General features: G+C 34.5%; 1 protein-coding gene across 2 annotated transcripts in view; it reads left to right on the top strand.

The window, feature by feature from the left end:
• eml6 (EMAP like 6) overlaps positions 1–18253 on the top strand; it is a 51442-nt gene that overhangs the window by 15222 nt on the left and 17967 nt on the right. For both annotated transcript variants that reach the window (XM_051912199.1, XM_051912200.1), the window contains 16 exons: positions 2393–2552; positions 2798–2896; positions 5356–5424; positions 5939–6124; positions 6333–6468; positions 11322–11523; positions 11655–11792; positions 11871–12127; positions 13906–14115; positions 14193–14360; positions 14449–14555; positions 14767–14867; positions 16226–16412; positions 16584–16689; positions 17807–17900; positions 17986–18086. In XM_051912199.1, coding sequence (XP_051768159.1) covers positions 2393–2552; positions 2798–2896; positions 5356–5424; positions 5939–6124; positions 6333–6468; positions 11322–11523; positions 11655–11792; positions 11871–12127; positions 13906–14115; positions 14193–14360; positions 14449–14555; positions 14767–14867; positions 16226–16412; positions 16584–16689; positions 17807–17900; positions 17986–18086 — 2321 coding nt within the window. The remainder of the gene's footprint in view (positions 1–2392; positions 2553–2797; positions 2897–5355; positions 5425–5938; positions 6125–6332; positions 6469–11321; positions 11524–11654; positions 11793–11870; positions 12128–13905; positions 14116–14192; positions 14361–14448; positions 14556–14766; positions 14868–16225; positions 16413–16583; positions 16690–17806; positions 17901–17985; positions 18087–18253) is intronic.

Below are 18253 nucleotides of genomic sequence, written 5' to 3' on the forward strand. Positions count from 1 at the left end.
TGGCCACAATTTTGACATTGATACCATGGGGAAAAACTGTCATATAGATATTTTTAATATTATCTCATAATTTGGCCCCAGGTTTATTAGGCTGCTGTCACTTTAAGACCTGACGCACAGATCCATTATGCTGTATACATGCGTTTTCTTTCTCTGTTTACGTTCACTTAAAACATGACTGACCGTGTTTATGTGAATAATCACCAAGACTGGCATTTTGACATTATTTTGTATGTATTTGACTGTTTAAGCACAATAAGCAGCGAAAAACTCAATTTAGTACTGAGAGGGGGCTTTATGTGGCGCACTTTGGGTGTGAGAACAAAAATCTGCGGGAATGAGTAAAATTATGTGCAATCCCACGCCGAAATTCAAGCCCTGTAACACAGCTGGTATCGTGTATCTATTCTGCGGCAAATTAGTATTGGAAGCGTTTTTTGATATTTCAGTATCGGCATATATTGAAAAATCGATATTTTTGACAGCACTACATTGTAATTAGTTTATTATTTCAGATGCCTTTTTAAAAGACTACAGTTGAAAAGTGCGTATATTATATATAAGATTCAACCCACCAAAGTGGCTAGTAAGAGTGACTGCGTTACACACCACTGCTGAAATACACCCGCATTTGGTGGGTTGGTGGGTGTTATAATATATTTCAATAATGATAACTCTCTGAATAGCTTTAGCATGTTATTGAATATGGCAATATATTTGCTCTTAGCGGACTAGATCTGTTGCTGCTGCAGAGCAAAAATGGACTTGTTACTGCTAAGATCTGCTGCTGCTGCATAAATAGACACACATAAATCCTGTAGCAGATCTAGGCAGGTGGAGCTGGGGAGGTGGAGGGGTTCAGAGGAACTCTGATAGCGCTGCAGGACTAGAATGTTGAGCAAGCAATCTCATTGGCTGCAGGATCAGCAGAGACCAATCAGAATTCTCATCTTGCAAATAATCTTTTTGAGCCCCTTCAATCGGGATTTCGTAAACTCCACTTCACTGAAACAGCTTTAGTTAAGGTCACTAATGATTTGTTAATAGCTTCTGATTCTTGCTATCTTGATTCTTCTTGATCTCAGTGCCGCATTCGACACTGTTGATCATTCAATTTTACTTACTCGGTTAGAGTCTGTCTTTGGTGTTTCTGGGACTGCACTAAGCTGGTTTGATTCTTATCTCTCGGATCGAAAGCAGTTCATTGCTATGGGTGGTTGCAAGTCTGATATTGGTGTTGTGAAATCTGGTGTTCCTCAAGGATCAATTTTGGGCCCTTTACTTTTTAGCATTTACATTTATCCATTGGGTCAACTTTTAAGATCACTTGGCCTCAACTTTCACTTTTATGCAGATGACACTCAGGTTTATGTACATTCAAATTCTGATGTTAATGTGGCTGTGTCTTTTCTTTCTCAATGTATTTCTGAGATAAAAAAATAGATGTCTGGAAATTTCTTGTGTCTGAACAGTGACAAGACGGAGGTAATGCTCATTGGTTCACCCTACCAGATACGTAAGGCTGGGTCTTTAATTTTAAGTGTGGATGGCTCTACACTGGAATTTCAAACAAAATTAAAAAATTTAGGGGTGGTATTTGATGCACATTTAACATTTGATCCCCATGTTCAGAACACTGTAAAGACATCATTCTTTCATCTAAAAAATATTGCCAGATTGCGTCCTACGCTGTCACTTCCAGTGGCTGAAAAGTTGATCAATATCTTTGTGTTTTCTCGCATTGATTATTGTAATGCTTTGCTGGTTGGGGTCTCAAATGCCACCCTAAATAAATTACAGCTGGTTCAAAATTCTGCCACCCAAATCCTGTCTGGAACCAGGAAAAGGGATCACATCACTCCAGTCTTGGAGTCTTTACATTGGCTCACTGTCAGATTTCGTGTGGATTTTAAAGTTCTCATGCTTACTTATAAAGCTTTGAATGGTTTGGCTCCTCACTATCTCGCTGAGCTTTTAGCCCCCTACACACCTGTGCGTGCTCTCCGCTCTTCGGAAACTGGCCTTTTAATCGTTCCACATACCCGTTTAAAATCTATGGGTGATCGGGCGTTTTCTTCAGTCGCTCCAAGACTATGGAATTCCTTGCCTGCTCGAATTAGGCAAGCAGAATCCCTTAGTGTTTTAAATCTTCCCTTAAAGCTTATTTCTTTAGGGTAGCTTTTACTTGATTATATTGAAATTGTTATTTTTATTTACTTGTTTTTGACAGTATGTTCTTATTTGGTGTGTTTTTTTTAATCTCACTTATTTTAAAGTATTGTTTGTATAATTGCATGTTTTCTTTTTTTTCTCCTGTGAAGCGCTTTGAGATGCTACTTTTTAAAGGCGCTATAGAAAATAAAGTTTATTATTATTATTATTCTGTTCTCAGTCTAGCGCTGCATCCGGATAAGATCCAGGTGGCCACAGGTCAGGTTGGGAAGGATCCGTATATCTGCGTGTGGGACTCTTACACCCTGACGACAGTGTCCATCCTGAGAGACGTTCACACTCATGGTGTGGCCTGTCTGGCCTTCGACGCCGACGGACAAGTGAGTCAAATCATTTCTGAATCACTTCATATGATGATTCTCTGGAATACCTGATTCTGATTGATCACTTGCTGCATTCTCAAATATTTTTCTATAATGAGACTAACATAATCATTGACCATTTGAATATTAGCATGTTTTTTGCCATATTTAGTATTTGTATTATTAAATTATTAAAATCTGTGTTTGCAAATGGTCTCGTCTAACTGCATATTTTCTCCTGTCGTTTGCATTTGTATAATCAGCGTTTAGCTTCGGTGGGGCTTGATGCCAAAAACACTGTGTGTGTTTGGGACTGGAAAAAAGGGCGTGTCTTAGCCACCGCCACGGGACATTCTGATAGGGTAAGACAGAACGGACTGTTCATCAGTTAATTACATCAAAACTGCCAAGTCCAGCGTTTCATTCATAATGCCAGAAAGATCTAGTTCACGAAGTTAAAAAATGCAGAACATGCCCATACGGTTCACACATGGTAGGACCGTTTCCATAGCAACAGATGCTACACCTCAGTGATGTGAATGAATAACTGTTAAGAGCATTATGAATAAGTTATTGTTATGTTACAATGCAGAGGAGAAATTCAATGCATGAACTGACAGATAGAGTATGTTTCCTAATCTGAATCACACACACACACACACACAGTTTGAGATGACAGAGCAGCTTAGTGAAGATCCACAGACACCAGAAGATTCCCTAAGGTGCCATTAAAACCCTGCAGCTCTGTGTCTCTCTCTCCTGTTCCAGCTCAACAACTTCACTGGCATGACTGCCAAAATGTAAACTGCCGATGGAATATAAAGCCTTTTATAATTTATATCTGTTGCATTTTACATTTATGCGTTTGGCAGATGCTTTTATCCAAAGCCACTTACATTACATTCGAGGTGTACGGTATATCAGTTCATGCATTCCCTGGGAATCAAACCCATGACTTTGCATGCTCTACGCTTTGAGCAACAGGAGTGCTTTAAGGGATGTTTATGTGCAGATAATGAATGCAAATAATAAACAAATCAGACTGTTTGAAAGATAAATGCATTATTAATAGAAGAAACATTAAAAGACTTCATGCATTGTTCCTATTGCAATTTAAACGTATGCATTTGGCAGACGCTTTTATCCAAAGCAACTTTCATTGCATTCAGGGTGTATAATTTATCAGACTATTTGAAAGATAATAGCATATTTTATTACGAGTAGCCGTGCGATATGGCTGTATATCAGCACGGCTGTGATTCGGCCGTAGGTAATCACAGCCATGCTGATATACAGCCATATTTCACAGCTACGAGTGTGATATTGCATTTATACAACAGTTTGATGGGACAAGCGTGTAAATAAATAAGAAAACCCTCTTTTGTGCAGAACTACTTCCATCCACCACAGATTTAAATCTTAAGATGACGGTTTAACCAAGACTCCGTTACTAATTCTAAAACGTCACTTTAGGACTAGTAACGAAGGAATGTTGAGTCCCTCCATTGAAATTCATTGTATTTTGTACAGTATTATTGAGAGAGAGAGAGAGATCGTTTGAGCGAGCATTACCTGTGTCTGATATAACATTCATTCTTCAGGTCGATGTCCATAATATTATATCCATTATAAAAATCCGTTTGAATGTCCGCTAAGGAAAGCAATCTTTGTATTTGTCCTTTTTACAGTTGAGGGAATTTTCCATACCAGCGCTAAAACAACACCCTTTGTTTACAAAAGTCCCTTAAAAATTTAAAAGTCTCTTGCGACTGACTCATTCACTCGTAAACTTTCGCTCAATCCATATTACGCACTAATGGACCCTTTCTCAATACAACATATTATTTATATAAAATAATATTTATTGAACAACAATATTTAAATGAGCAACAATAGCCATTATAAATGGCAATAGGAAATATACACAATTGTACAATTCAGTCAAATGTACAAAACGGACGCAAGTTAAATATAGCCTTAATATTAAATAATTAAATTTAACATAACCCAATTCGATTTGCTCAGGAACAAGTAATAGATTAATAAGACCAAAGATTGCCTTTTTATGTACCCAAAATGAATTATATCTCATGTTTAACCACTATAAGAGCCAGCAGCAAATCCCCGAAGCACTGGCCGAGATTAAGCTGTTCTCGGCGGGTACTCGAGCACTGAACGGCCGCTAACAGCCTGGAGCTCGTAAATGTCTAAACAAATTGTAAAATAGTTGCTATGATTAAATGAGTCACATATTTCAAAAACTCTTAAAACTACAGTTCGTGGTACAACATGTAAAAAATATGGTGGGTTTGATCGGCCGACCATGAAAGTCGCTTCAAGCGGAGTGATACAAACGGTGAAATGGTTCCTGTGGTGATACTGGTAGAATATCGCATGGCTGGAATGACCTCTCATCCAATCATACATATATATATATATATATATATATATATATATATATATATATATCAATGTTTTCACTGCACACAATTTACCAGTATTACAATGAAGGAATCAGACTGATCTGAAAGAAAATTGCATAGTTTAAAATTAAGGACAGAAGAAAAATAATGTTGAATAAAAGGCTTCATGCATTGCTGTTATTGTAAATTGTTAAATTATTAGCTAATTAGCAAGCATCACTATAATTATTGCTCATACTTATGGTTAGTGTTTTTCAAAACCATCATGTAGTACCTAGTTTGTGCATTAATTTATGATAATTTTGTATAAGTTTAGACTTAATGTGTGATCAGGTTTGCTGCTGGATGTTGTGGAGGTGTTGACGTGTTTATTCCACCTGTTTGTGCTGCGGTTTCAGATCTTTGATATTTCCTGGGACCCGTTTCTGCCGCACAGGCTGGTGAGCTGCGGAGTCAAGCACATTAAAGTGAGTCAGACCCCTGAGACAAAGTTCATTTGAACCCAAGATGATTCCTGCGCTCTCGGAAAGAAATAAATGAGGCATCAGCGGGAAAAGATGCTGTAATTTATTCGTTCTTTCTTTTGTTGTTTGTTTTTGTCTTTACTGCAGATGCAATGTTTTCCTGCTTGAATATTCATTATTTTCCTCATATTCTCCATTGTTCAGCTCCTCTCTTCTCAGTCTGTCAGTAACGCTCTGTTTAGTTCCTGTCTCTATGAAGCCCCTCCTTCTGAAAAGCACACTGTGCTCTGATTGGTCGGCTGGAGTAGTGTGTTGTGATTGGTGTTTGGGAAATGTCCCACCCCTTACCATAACTGTATGAATTATTTAAATGAGGAATATTGTGACGTGTTCGTTCCCGGAAGAAAACTCAAGACTACAATGGAGGCGTTTCAGGGAGTTCAGAAACAGAAGTGGAGCTCACAGCCTTCATATGGTTAATTGTTTTTCAGGGCATCATTTCTCTTTTGTCTCATAGTTTTGGACATTATGTGGCAATGCTTTGACGCCAAAACGAGGGATTTTTGGAAAGACGGGGGACCTACAAACCATCCTGTGCTTAGCAACGGCGAAAGATGAAGTGACGTATTCAGGCGCTCTTAACGGAGACATTTATGTGTGGAAAGGACTCAACCTGACACGAACGATACAGGCGGCGCACGGCGTGAGTAAAGCTCATCACACATCCTACACAATCTCTCCCACCATATACACATCACATGTCTGCTATATGATCTCCCTTAAAGGATGTTCACTGACAAAGTTGCGGTCAGATCGTCAACGCAATGACCATTTGCGTCATGCATCTATAGTGAATTCAGCAGCATGTGCCGACGGTTGTGACCTGTTTGTGAACTCTCCTTGTTCTGCAGGCAGGGATCTTCAGCATGCATTCATGTGAAGAAGGCTTCGCCACCGGTGGGCGTGATGGATGTGTGAGGCTGTGGGATGTGGATTTCAAACCCATCACCAAGATCGACCTCAGGGAGGCAGAACAGGGTTATAAAGGTCTTTTTCTTGCCCTTTTGAAAAAGTTGAAATGTACTATATGAAATACTTGTAACCTTCACAACACAAAGCTTATATTTCATTAACATATGACTGTCTACATTTACACATAAAACAACTATTTAGTATTCAGAAATCTGACCAGCCCCACTAAACGTGTGAACGTGTAAACATGTGAAAGTGTGAATTACACCAGTTTACTCATAATAGAGCTCATTTAAATATAAAAGTCTTAAAGGTGCAGTATGTAAGATTGACAGCTAGTGGTTCAAATGGGTACTGCAGTGTGAATTCAAACTATAGGAGAGATCTCCTCAGATTTGACACTCACACGGGTTGCCAGATTGAGGACACACAACAGGAACAAGCGCAACTGACAATGGAATGCAACGAGTTGATTTATCTGCGTTTTAATAGGCGATTAGAGATTTTTAGATAGATACTGAGGCTTTCTAGGTCTACGATCTATTGCTGTGTTTTCCACCAACTGGCAACCCGGGGTGTTGAAATACGATCGGGTAAATTGGAAGTGGGCGGAGTCACACAGACCAAAACAAAAACAGATATTACGACACAGAATGCATGTTTCAAAGTAGTATAACTGGCTGTAGGATTGTTTTTTGAAGAAACAAGTGTGTGAACTTGGTATGTTTCCTAAATCTCTGCAAACAAGTAATGGCATTTTTATGCTTTAGTACAGTCAATAAAATTACATACAGCACCTTTAAAGGTATAGTAGCAAAAACAGCCATTTTTAATTGTGAGGGCAGAGAAAGTTTGGAAAATGATCATAAGAAACTAAATTAATACCGTTTTCTGTGCAAGAAATCATTATAGTTAACATTATAAAATGCTTAAAAAGTGTAGAACCCTTGAATAATGTTTTATAGATGCTGCAATGAGGGCCGGATGAAATCTGCTTTGTTTTTTCCCAAATTCTGTTTTTAATGTTTTAATTACATTTTAATAATCAAAAAGGATGTTTAACCAATTGAATTGATAAAATTTAAACAATAATAGCACCTTTTTTCTGAAATTCTATGTTGTCTGTTGTCTGGATTGTGTTTCATGATTTAATACAAATTTGTTATCAAAAACGGTGGTAATCAAATGACGGCTAATTTAACAATTTAATTAATATTTTAAAATGTAATAAAATAGCGCCACCAACTGTCCAAACTTGCACTTATATTTATGCTAATAACTTTTGAACCGTAAGGGCTAGAAACATTCCTTGGCTCAAGATGATTCAAATGCACCATATGACGTCGTTTTCAGTCATGAAAATTTCCCGCCATTTTGAATTTTCCGAAAAACCTACTTTTTCGAACTCCTCCTAGGCTGTTGCTCTGATTTTCAAAAAAATTTAACCAGACCATCTTCAGACCATGCCGACAAAAGTTGATTTGTCGAACTGTTTTTGAAAAACAAGACGAAACTTGGTCCATGTCATCAAGCATATTACATGCTGCGTTTCGGTGCAGCGCCACCTACTGGTCTGGAGATACAAAAAAAATGTACATTTTTGCTTATAACTTTTGAACAGTTCATCCAAAAATCATAAAAGTGGTCATTAAATTCAGGGCATCATGCTAAGTCGAATGATATCCAATTTTCCCATATCGGCCATTTTGGGCGTCGGCCATTTTGAATTTTGTAGTAAAATGACGTATTTTACGAACGCATGAACGTATCATTACGAAACTCACTATGGGTCATCGGCACGATGCCCTGAAGGAGTCTGAGAACTTTCGGACCAGCGCCACCTAGTGGTGAAAACAATTATTTACATGCTTATAACTTTGGATGTGGTTGACTTATTTTCACGGAAGTCATCTCGTTGGATTCATGAATCCTAGGTTAACATACTAGGTTTCGCCTTACGGTTAGTGCAACGTTGTGATTTAGCATTTAAACAACATTTGCGAATATCTTAGAAACCGTTAGTCGGATTGAGACGAAACCAACATATGAAAATCGGAAACAGTTCGCTGATGATACACTAATGGCCAAATGTCAAAATTTTGATAGTAAGTGGCAAAAAATGCTATCAAATTTTATGTGTTCATACATATAAATGTCTATAACTCCTAAACGAAATGAGATATTTTCACCAAATTTAATTGTAATTGAACAAAACAGTACTAATTACAGTACTGTTGGTCTGATTGACTTCAAAATTGACATGCAGTGTCTTTGTCTCAGTTGATATCATAGTCCATTATGACATTGTTGGTCTGCTACTAGCTTCCTTGTTTGCTTCTGTTGTGCTTGACCCCTTAATTGCTGCCTGCAGCTATATTTATTGTTGCTATTATTGTTAGTAACTTTTATTTTGACAGGTTGTTGTGAGACAGACTTCAGATTTAAACAGCGGTTTTTGTGCTTTAATATTCACAGATTCACCCTTTACTTTTTTTATTCATTCAAATTTTTCCAAATTACGTGCCATTCCACGATATTCAGTAAATTCCATTTTTATGACTGGATTCGGCAATTCCGTTTGTGTGAATCATGGGGCTCTGTGCAATGAACCACAAAAGCTTGGTCCATTATTGACCATTTTTCAAGTAAATTGCATTCAGTGATGTAGATTACAAATACAATACTTGATCAATAAAGCAGACGGTCTTAAACAGGAAGAGATCATTCATTTGACTCCATATGGTGGTAAAGGAAAGCCAGTATATAAGGGATTCAGTCACCATGGAAACATCGCCTGCGCTTATATCGCTCAAGTGACAGTGTTTTCAGCAGATGTAAGTCTTGTAGTAATGAAGCTGTCAGCGGTTTCACAGCAGAAGACTGTCAGATAATTGGGTGGGATAACAAACGATCAGGTCTGGTCAGCCTGAAACAAAAACCTCAGCAGATTTAACGAACCTCGCCGAATGCTTCCTGCAGGAAAGATCATTTGTTTATGTGTTTATAGCAATAAAATGTAGCTGAGAGTCTTTTAATGAAGCCTGAGAAAAACAGCCCAGTAATCTCACGTGTCTCAGTTTCAGAAGAGATCTCAACGATGTTTGCAATCAAAGTCAATATGAACTTAAATATTTCTCATCAAATGATCTGAGCTGCTCCCTGCATTCATGTTATATATTTATGTACTAGGTGATGAGTATTGACTCATTTGGGTCTGTTTTAGTTGAAACATCTCAGACAAAACTAACAGCGATATCCAGTATAGATATAGTTCTCTCAAAGTGTGAATCCAAAGCAAACGATTCACACTGGGTTTGTTTATTTGACATTTTGCTGGCTTTTCCAATTTAGACTTTCAGTATGGCATGTTTTTGACTTTTTTAGCCGTATAGCTTCATTTTTGGGGGTTTTACAGCCAGTTAATGAGCCAATTAAATTCTGCCCTGCTGAACACCAGCAAACCACCTTTGAGTGTGAAGCTTGTATTTTTCTGCACCATAAAAAAGTGTGTTATTTGAGCTGTAAGGTGTCTAAATCACCCTTTAAAGGTGGAACTGTTTTTTCTCGGTGGAGGAACTTCTGTCTGATGAACTACAGTCTCTTGTGAAATTAAAGTTATTTTTTGTCTTTAGTAACAGTTGATTTGATACAGAAAATGCGTCAGATAAAAACAATGAAAATCACAAAACAAATATTTATATAATTTAGTATTATTCATATATTTCAAGTATTTCATTTTACAAAATACTCTAAAAAAAAAAATCCCCAAACAGATTAATATTATTAATATAATTTAAAATGATAAATATTATTTATATAATTGAGTATTATTAATATAATTCAAGAAATTTATTTTTCAAATGGCTCTAAAAATCCCAAAACAGATGAATATTATTTGTATATTTGAATATAATTCATATAATTCAAGTCATCCATTTTACAAATTACTCAAAAAAAATCCCAAAAACAGATATTTATTATTAATATAATTTAAAATGACTTTTAAAAAATCCCAAAACAGATGAATATTATTAATATAATTGAGTATTATTAATATAATTTGTCATTTATTTTACAAATTACTCTAGAAATCACAAAACAGATTAATATTATTTGTATATTTGAATATTATTAATATAATTCAAGGCATCCATTTTACAAATTGCACTAAAAAAATCCCAAAACAGATTAATGTTATTTATATAATTGACTATTATTAATATAATTTGTCATTTACTTTACTAATGACTCTAAAAATCCCAAAACAGATTAATATTATTAATATAATTTAACATTACTGTAAAAAAAAATCCCAAAACAGATGAATATTATTTAAATAATTGAATATTATTCATATAATTTGTATTATTCAAATAAAATAATAATATTTTATAAATGACTAAAAAATCCCAAAAGAGATTAATATTATTTAAATTATTGAATATTATTCATTTAATTCAAGTAATTTATTTAACAAATGACAGATTAATATTATTAATATAATTTAAAATAACTCAGATCAATTTGATTTATATATTTGAATATTATTTTTTACCATTTTACAAATGACTCTAAAATACAACCCACCAAAATCACTATAAAATCAAAGATGATCCAGATTAAATAAAGTCTAGTTGTTTTGTTTTCAAAGAATTAGGGACAGGTTTGTGTTAATCTTAACTGGTATTGAACCAGGAACATTCCTTTAAACTAGTTAAGATGCCAGAACACCAATATCCCATGGACTTAGTTAGGAAAGATGCCATACAAGTTGTTAAAAATTAAATGTGACACATACCATTACTAAACCATTACACACTAGAGCACAAATCACAAACATAATATTTGCTGGTGATCAAAATTTTTAATCTGCATGGATCTCCTTATTTTCTTTATTTGATTCATCTGACCGACTCTTTCTCTTCCAGGTCTGTCCATCCGCAGTGTGTGTTGGAGGGCTGACAGGATCTTAGCGGGAACTCAAGACAGTGAGATCTTTGAGGTGATGGTGCGAGACAGAGATAAACCGCTCTTGATCATGCAGGGTCACTCAGAAGGGGAACTCTGGGCCCTCGACCTGCATCCCAAACAACCGCTGGCCGTCACAGGCAGCGACGATCGATCTGTACGGTCAGTCCAATCCTTCTATTGGATTTTTGTTTATACCACATCAGTTCACACAGCAGAATGGAGCAAGACAGGTGGAAATGAGATAGTGATATTTTGGGTTTTCAAAATGCATCCCTTTTCATTTTCATTAGGCTGTGGAGTTTGTCCGAACACACGTTGATCGCTCGCTGCAACATGGAAGAGGCCGTACGCAGTGTTTCCTTCAACAACGATGGCTCCCAGCTCGCCCTCGGCATGAAGGACGGCTCTTTCACTGTTCTTCGTGTCAGGTAATTAAATCTGAATCACCTACACTTCATTACTTCAGATGCATATCCATAAGCTGAGAGTTTTTCTTGTTTTCTAAGGGACATGACGGAGGTGGTCCACATCAAGGACAGGAAGGAGGTCATTCACGAGCTCAAGTTCTCGCCCGATGGCTCTTACTTGGCCGTGGGCTCCAACGACGGCTTTGTGGACATCTACGCTGTGGCCCAACGCTATAAAAAAGTGGGAGAGTGCAACAAGTCCACTTGCTTCATAACGCACCTGGACTGGTCTGTGGACAGCCGATTCCTGCAGACCAATGATGGAGCTGGAGAAAGATTCTTCTACAGGATGCCAAGTAAGATTCTCCATTAACCCTTTCCCCGCCATTGATGGAATTTTCCGTCCATGTGTTCACTGTTATACGGTAGGGGGCGCTATCACGCATCTTCTGAAAGAGTACAGAATCTCCGGATCAAAACACAGGCGAAGAAGCTGAAACAAGCGATAAAGCATTGCTGACGCACATGTAAATTATCGCGATCATCACATCATATAAATCAAAACTGCCTAACGTTACTGAATGAAATGTTGAACCCATGAAAAGGAAACGACTGTGAAGCTTTGAGGTGTTGATGGACTCAATCTACTCCATCTGTAGATCGATGGTACTCCAAACACTGGCAGGGAAAGAGTTAATCAAGCTGTGTTTTGTTTCAGAAAGGTGACGTGTGCAATTTATTTATCTGTTAGTAGAATATCGCATGGCTGGAAAAGGCTCTTAGCCAATCAGATTCGAGAACCAGAACGAACTGTTGTATAAAATACTTTATTCCAGTTTATTACGGGACACAGAAACCTGTTTGAAAACAACTGTGATTTATGCAATTTGTTTTTTATTACTAGGGTTTTCACAGTCATGAAAAACTATTTTAAAATTGTGATTGTGCTTGTGAAAAAGGTCTTGAAAAATCATTACTAAGTCATGAAAACTCTTTACAATTCATTCAAATTTCCAAAATGAGTAAAGTTTTAAATATTTAGAGTTTTTACATTAATAATAATACTGAACAATTCATGAAAATTAATGACAGTTTACTATTCATTTAAATTTGAAAAATCAGAATGCATAAATACTTAAAAATTTGAAAAATATATACTGACATTTTAAAAAAAAAATTTAATCATTTTCATGACTTTTCCTTGAATTATTAATGATTTTTCAAGAACTTTTTCACAAGCACCCTCTTTTTACAAGGTTTTGATGAGTTTTCCAGGTCTGGAAATTTGGAAATTTGGAAATTTGAAGCCTAGTAATAAATAAAAAAAGCATTAATACTTGCATAAATACTTAATGCGTAAATATTTAAAACTTTAAAAAAAAATGTATAAATTATTTATACAAATATTAATGATTTTTTTTAATTACTAGGCTTTTCACAGTCATGAAAAACAATTTTAAAATTGTCATTTCCAGACCTGGAAAAGTCACCAATGAAGTTCTTGAAAATGCATTAATAATTTATGTAAAGTCATAAAAATTAATAACAATCTACAATTCATTTAAATTTGAAAAGTCAGTATACATTATTTGTTAAATATTTTTAAATATTTATAAATTATTTAAAAATTATAATATGCAATATAATATATACTTTATTTTATTATATTATATTATATTATATTATATTATGATATTGTGTTATTTATATATTATAAAATATATTAGAATTTTAATATATAATTTATAATAAAAGTATATGTTTTATATATATATATATATATATACACACACTGAAAAAAAAAAAATATATATATATATTAAAATTCTAATATAATTTTTAATATATATTAAAAATTATAATATACAATATAATATATACTCATATTATTTATATATTATAATATAAGACATTTTTATCTTATTGGAGATATTTGTACATTAAAAAGTCTATTAATTTCAGGAATTGGTACTGTACATGACATACAAATGAAAATCCTCCCCAAATATTTCTAAAAAAATTCTTGTCCAGTAATCCGTAACGCTGCAAAAGTCACTGAATGACATTCTGTATTTTATGAATCATGTCATGCTTACAGTATAATTGAAGATAAACCCTTGCTCCGTGTTCTTAGCTGGTAAATTCCTGCCAAAGGAGGAAGCCAAAGGAATCCATTGGATGACGTGGACATGTGTTCTCGGACCCGAGGTGAATGGAATCTGGCCTAAATATTCCAACGTCAATGACATCAATTCTGTGGACGCCAATTACAGCAGTGCTGTGCTGGTGACGGGCGATGACTTCGGCCTCGTCAAACTCTTCAGATTCCCTTGTCTTAAGAAAGGTCAGCTTACTTCTCCAGATATCACGTCATCCATGCACAAATAAACCAGCGTGTTCTAACAAATGTGATTCTTTCAGCTGCCAAATTCAAGAAATACATTGGCCACTCTGCCCATGTGACCAATGTGCGCTGGTCACATGACCTGCAGTGGGTTCTGAGCACGGGCGGAGCGGATCACTCTGTGTTCCAGTGGAGGTTTCTGCCGGAAGGCGTCATGAATGGAGTTTTGGAGCCACTGCTGCAAGGTGAACTAATCGAATAGAACTGAATAGAAATGAGTTTTTAATGTTACTTTATTTTGAAAGTTCGCACTAAAATGAATCCTGTTCACAGAGGGGTACGCTGACTCTAACAGCGGCGAATCCGACTCCGACCTTTCTGACGTTCCCGAACTGGACTCAGACATCGAACAGGAAGCCCAGATGAACTACGAGCGTCAGGCAAGAACTGAGAGGGTTTTATATCTGTATTAGGAGTGGCCTGTGGCCAGTGTTTTATGTAACAGACATGCTCCGCTGCTTTAATCCTGTTCCTCTCATTATTTTCACAGCTGATTGGCTGGATGCTTCCCTACTGTTGCCCTTTATGCTTTTTCTGAATCTCTGAATAAGTGGATTTTGCCCTGTAACTCTTCTCCCAAACTCCCCTCAGGTGTATAAGGAAGATCTTCCTCAGCTCAAGAAGAAACTGGCTGGATCTCTGAAGAGGCAGAAAGCTCCAGACGAGGGGTTACGCCTGCAGTTCGTCCACGGGTACATTATCTGCAAACGTCATGATGCGTTTGATATGAACACAGTGTGTGTCCATCATGTCTTTGACACACTCACGATATCTGAATGTGTATATATGATTTATATTTTTATCCATTCATTTTATTATGCATATTAAAAATTATAATTATATACAATAGAATATATATTAGAATTTGTAATATATAATTTATAAAAAAAATTAATTAATAATATATAATATATATAATATATACTGTATAATAAAAATAATTTAAAAAAAATTATATTAAAAAATAAAATGTTTTATATATATATATATATATATATATATATATAAAATTATAATATACATATTAAAAATTATAATATACAATATAATATATACTCATATTATTTATATATTGTAAAATATATTAGAATTTTGTAATAAATATATATATATATACTTAATGATTTATATATATATATATATATATTATAATAAGCATATTTAAAATTACAATATGCAATATAATATATACTCATTATTTATATATTATAATATATATTAACATTTACAATATATAATTTTTAATATATATAATTGTGTGCTTTATATATATATATATATATATATATATATATAAATAGAATATAAAATAAAATTTTATGTATAAATCATAGTTTATAAATATAATTTTTTATATATATATAAAAAAATTGTAAATATGTAATATATTTTATAAAATACATAAAATATATATATTTTATATAGTATATATTATATGATTTTATATTTACAGAATGAATCCATTATAATGTCAAATTAGAGGAATAGATGAATATTGGCTTGTTAATAATTTTACATAATAATTTTATGTATATGTAAAAATCTTTACTTTAAGATAATTATATATATTTTTAAAAAAAAATTCAATGTTTATCGACATGTATATAGTTCATGATTGTATAAATGATAATTTAGTGAATGAATCCTTTAATTATACATTATACATATTAAAAATTATAATATATACTCATATTATCCATATAATTTATAGATTTATATTATAATATTTTTAATATATATTCTAAATATTGTTATATTTTATATGGTTTATATTATATGATTTTATATTTACAGAATGAATCAATTATAATGCCAAATTAGATGAATATTAGCTTATTAATGTTGAAAGATAAACATATTAATTGAATGTAGATGTGTAACAATAATGTGTTAACTTTCAGATATATGTATACAAATATTTTTTAAAAATAATTATTTTCAGTCTGCTTATCCACATTTACTTAGTTCATAATTAATAGTTTAATTGACTTCTCCGGTGGTCATTGATGGGCACATGTCATGTGACGTGACGTCTCTCTCTGTGTCTCAGGTACAGGGGCTGCGACTGCAGGAATAACCTGTTTTACACTCAGGCCGGAGAGGTGGTGTATCATGTGGCGGCTGTAGCTGTGGTGTATAACAGACAGCAGCACACGCAGCGCTTTTACCTCGGTCATGATGACGATATCCTGAGCCTTACGGTGCACCCGCTGAAAGATTACGTGGCCACTGGACAGGTGAGAGATATCTAAAACAACAGCGCTAAAAGTGATTTCCAAAAAATCAGATTTTGACCATATGAATGCGCTTTGCATTATTGGATTGAATCACTATTCATATTGCATTCAGCTGGTGACCATTTTATCCAGTGTGTATTCCTCTGTAAAGCATGTTTGTGTGTATGTCAGGTGGGTCGAGATCCGGCCATCCACGTGTGGGACATCCAGACGCTCAAGTGTTTATCTCTGCTGAAGGGTCAACATCAGCGAGGGGTTTGTGCTCTAGAGTTCACAGGTCAGTATACACTGACACCACACAAGAAGCTTTTGATATCTGAGTTAAAATTTATGTTAAATTTGCAACTTAATATATTTCAGAACTTTTTTATCATTGCATTGAAGCATTGACAAAATGCTCTTATTTTCCAAATTCATGTTTCCAGAATTTTATTTTTATGCAAATCTTTTACAAAGCTGAACTTTCAGCATTATTACTCCAGTCTTCAGTGTCACATGATCCTTCAGAAATTCTAATATGATGATTTGCTGCTCAATTATTAACCCTTGTGTGACCTTATGGACATTTTTGTCTTTTTCAGTTTTGTTTTTTTCATAATTTTGGCTGTTTTAACTGCATAAATTTTGGCACAAGTGTGTATTTTTATTGGAATTTTAATATTTTACCCCCATTTCCTTTAATAAATCTATTTTACACTAGTTTTAGTTCGTCTCAAGACCTTTTGGACAAAAACGTCCCCATTGAAACCCATTAAAACTGCCATTTTAAATCCCAGGGCCATTTAATTATAAAATTATATCAAATAAAAATGTAAAAATTAAAATTTTTACTTTTTTTTTTTTTTTTTTTTACCAAATGGTGCCATTTTCAATGGTGCTGCGCCCAAACAAAATCTTACTAAAAGCTCATTTTTTGAGATATCAACCTCAAATTTGGAACACAACTTGTTTAGATTTATGGCTTTGATTTTCTAGCAGTTTTAGAGTTCAACATGTTTCATAAAATATATATTTTATATAAAATTATGTTCAAAAATCATTTTCATAAACCTAAACCTCTATAACTTTTTTTTTGTTTCACTTTTTAAACTTTTTTTTACAAGATTCTGCCATAGTTTTTTAAAATGAGACCAAACTTAAGTCTGTGCTCCCAAACTTCAATTTTTATGACATTTTTTTGACACATTTTTGTCCTCTATGGACCTATGTGTAACTTTTTTAATTGACGCACAATGGTTAATAATGGTTCTTATTATTATCAGTGTTGAAAACAGCTTTTTTGATGCTTAATATTTTATATATTTTGTGGAAACCATGATGATTTTAATGCGTTCTCAATGTGCATTTATGGGTCACATTCTCTTATTTCTCTTTGAAAAATCTGTCCCATGTAGCGGACGGAAAGAGTTTAGTGTCTGTGGGAATCGATGAAGACCATTCCATAGTCATCTGGGACTGGAAAAAAGGCGAAAAACTGGCCAAATCCAGGTAAAACAAACCCTTTCAATGGTAAAAATAATGAACAACAAGCTGAATCGTTCATGAAAGACATCCGTTGTTCTCTCTGCCATAGAGGACATAAAGATAAGATCTTTGTGGTGAAAGGAAACCCGTTCCGCATGGACAAGCTGCTCACGGTGGGAATGAAGCACATCAAGTTCTGGCTGCATACAGGTAAAGACATTCGTTTAATCTATAATATTGTGAATATTGCATCCTTGATAACAGCAGCAGCACTTTCTTTTCAAATGAGAGGATTTCTGTTGTATGTGCAGAATCTTTTTACTGAAATATCTGAAGCACTAGCTCTTCCCGTCCCTCTCACGGGAACATGACTGTAG

Source organism: Ctenopharyngodon idella, chromosome 11 (assembly GCF_019924925.1).
Source record: "Ctenopharyngodon idella isolate HZGC_01 chromosome 11, HZGC01, whole genome shotgun sequence".
Classification (NCBI taxonomy): Eukaryota; Metazoa; Chordata; class Actinopteri; order Cypriniformes; family Xenocyprididae; genus Ctenopharyngodon; species Ctenopharyngodon idella.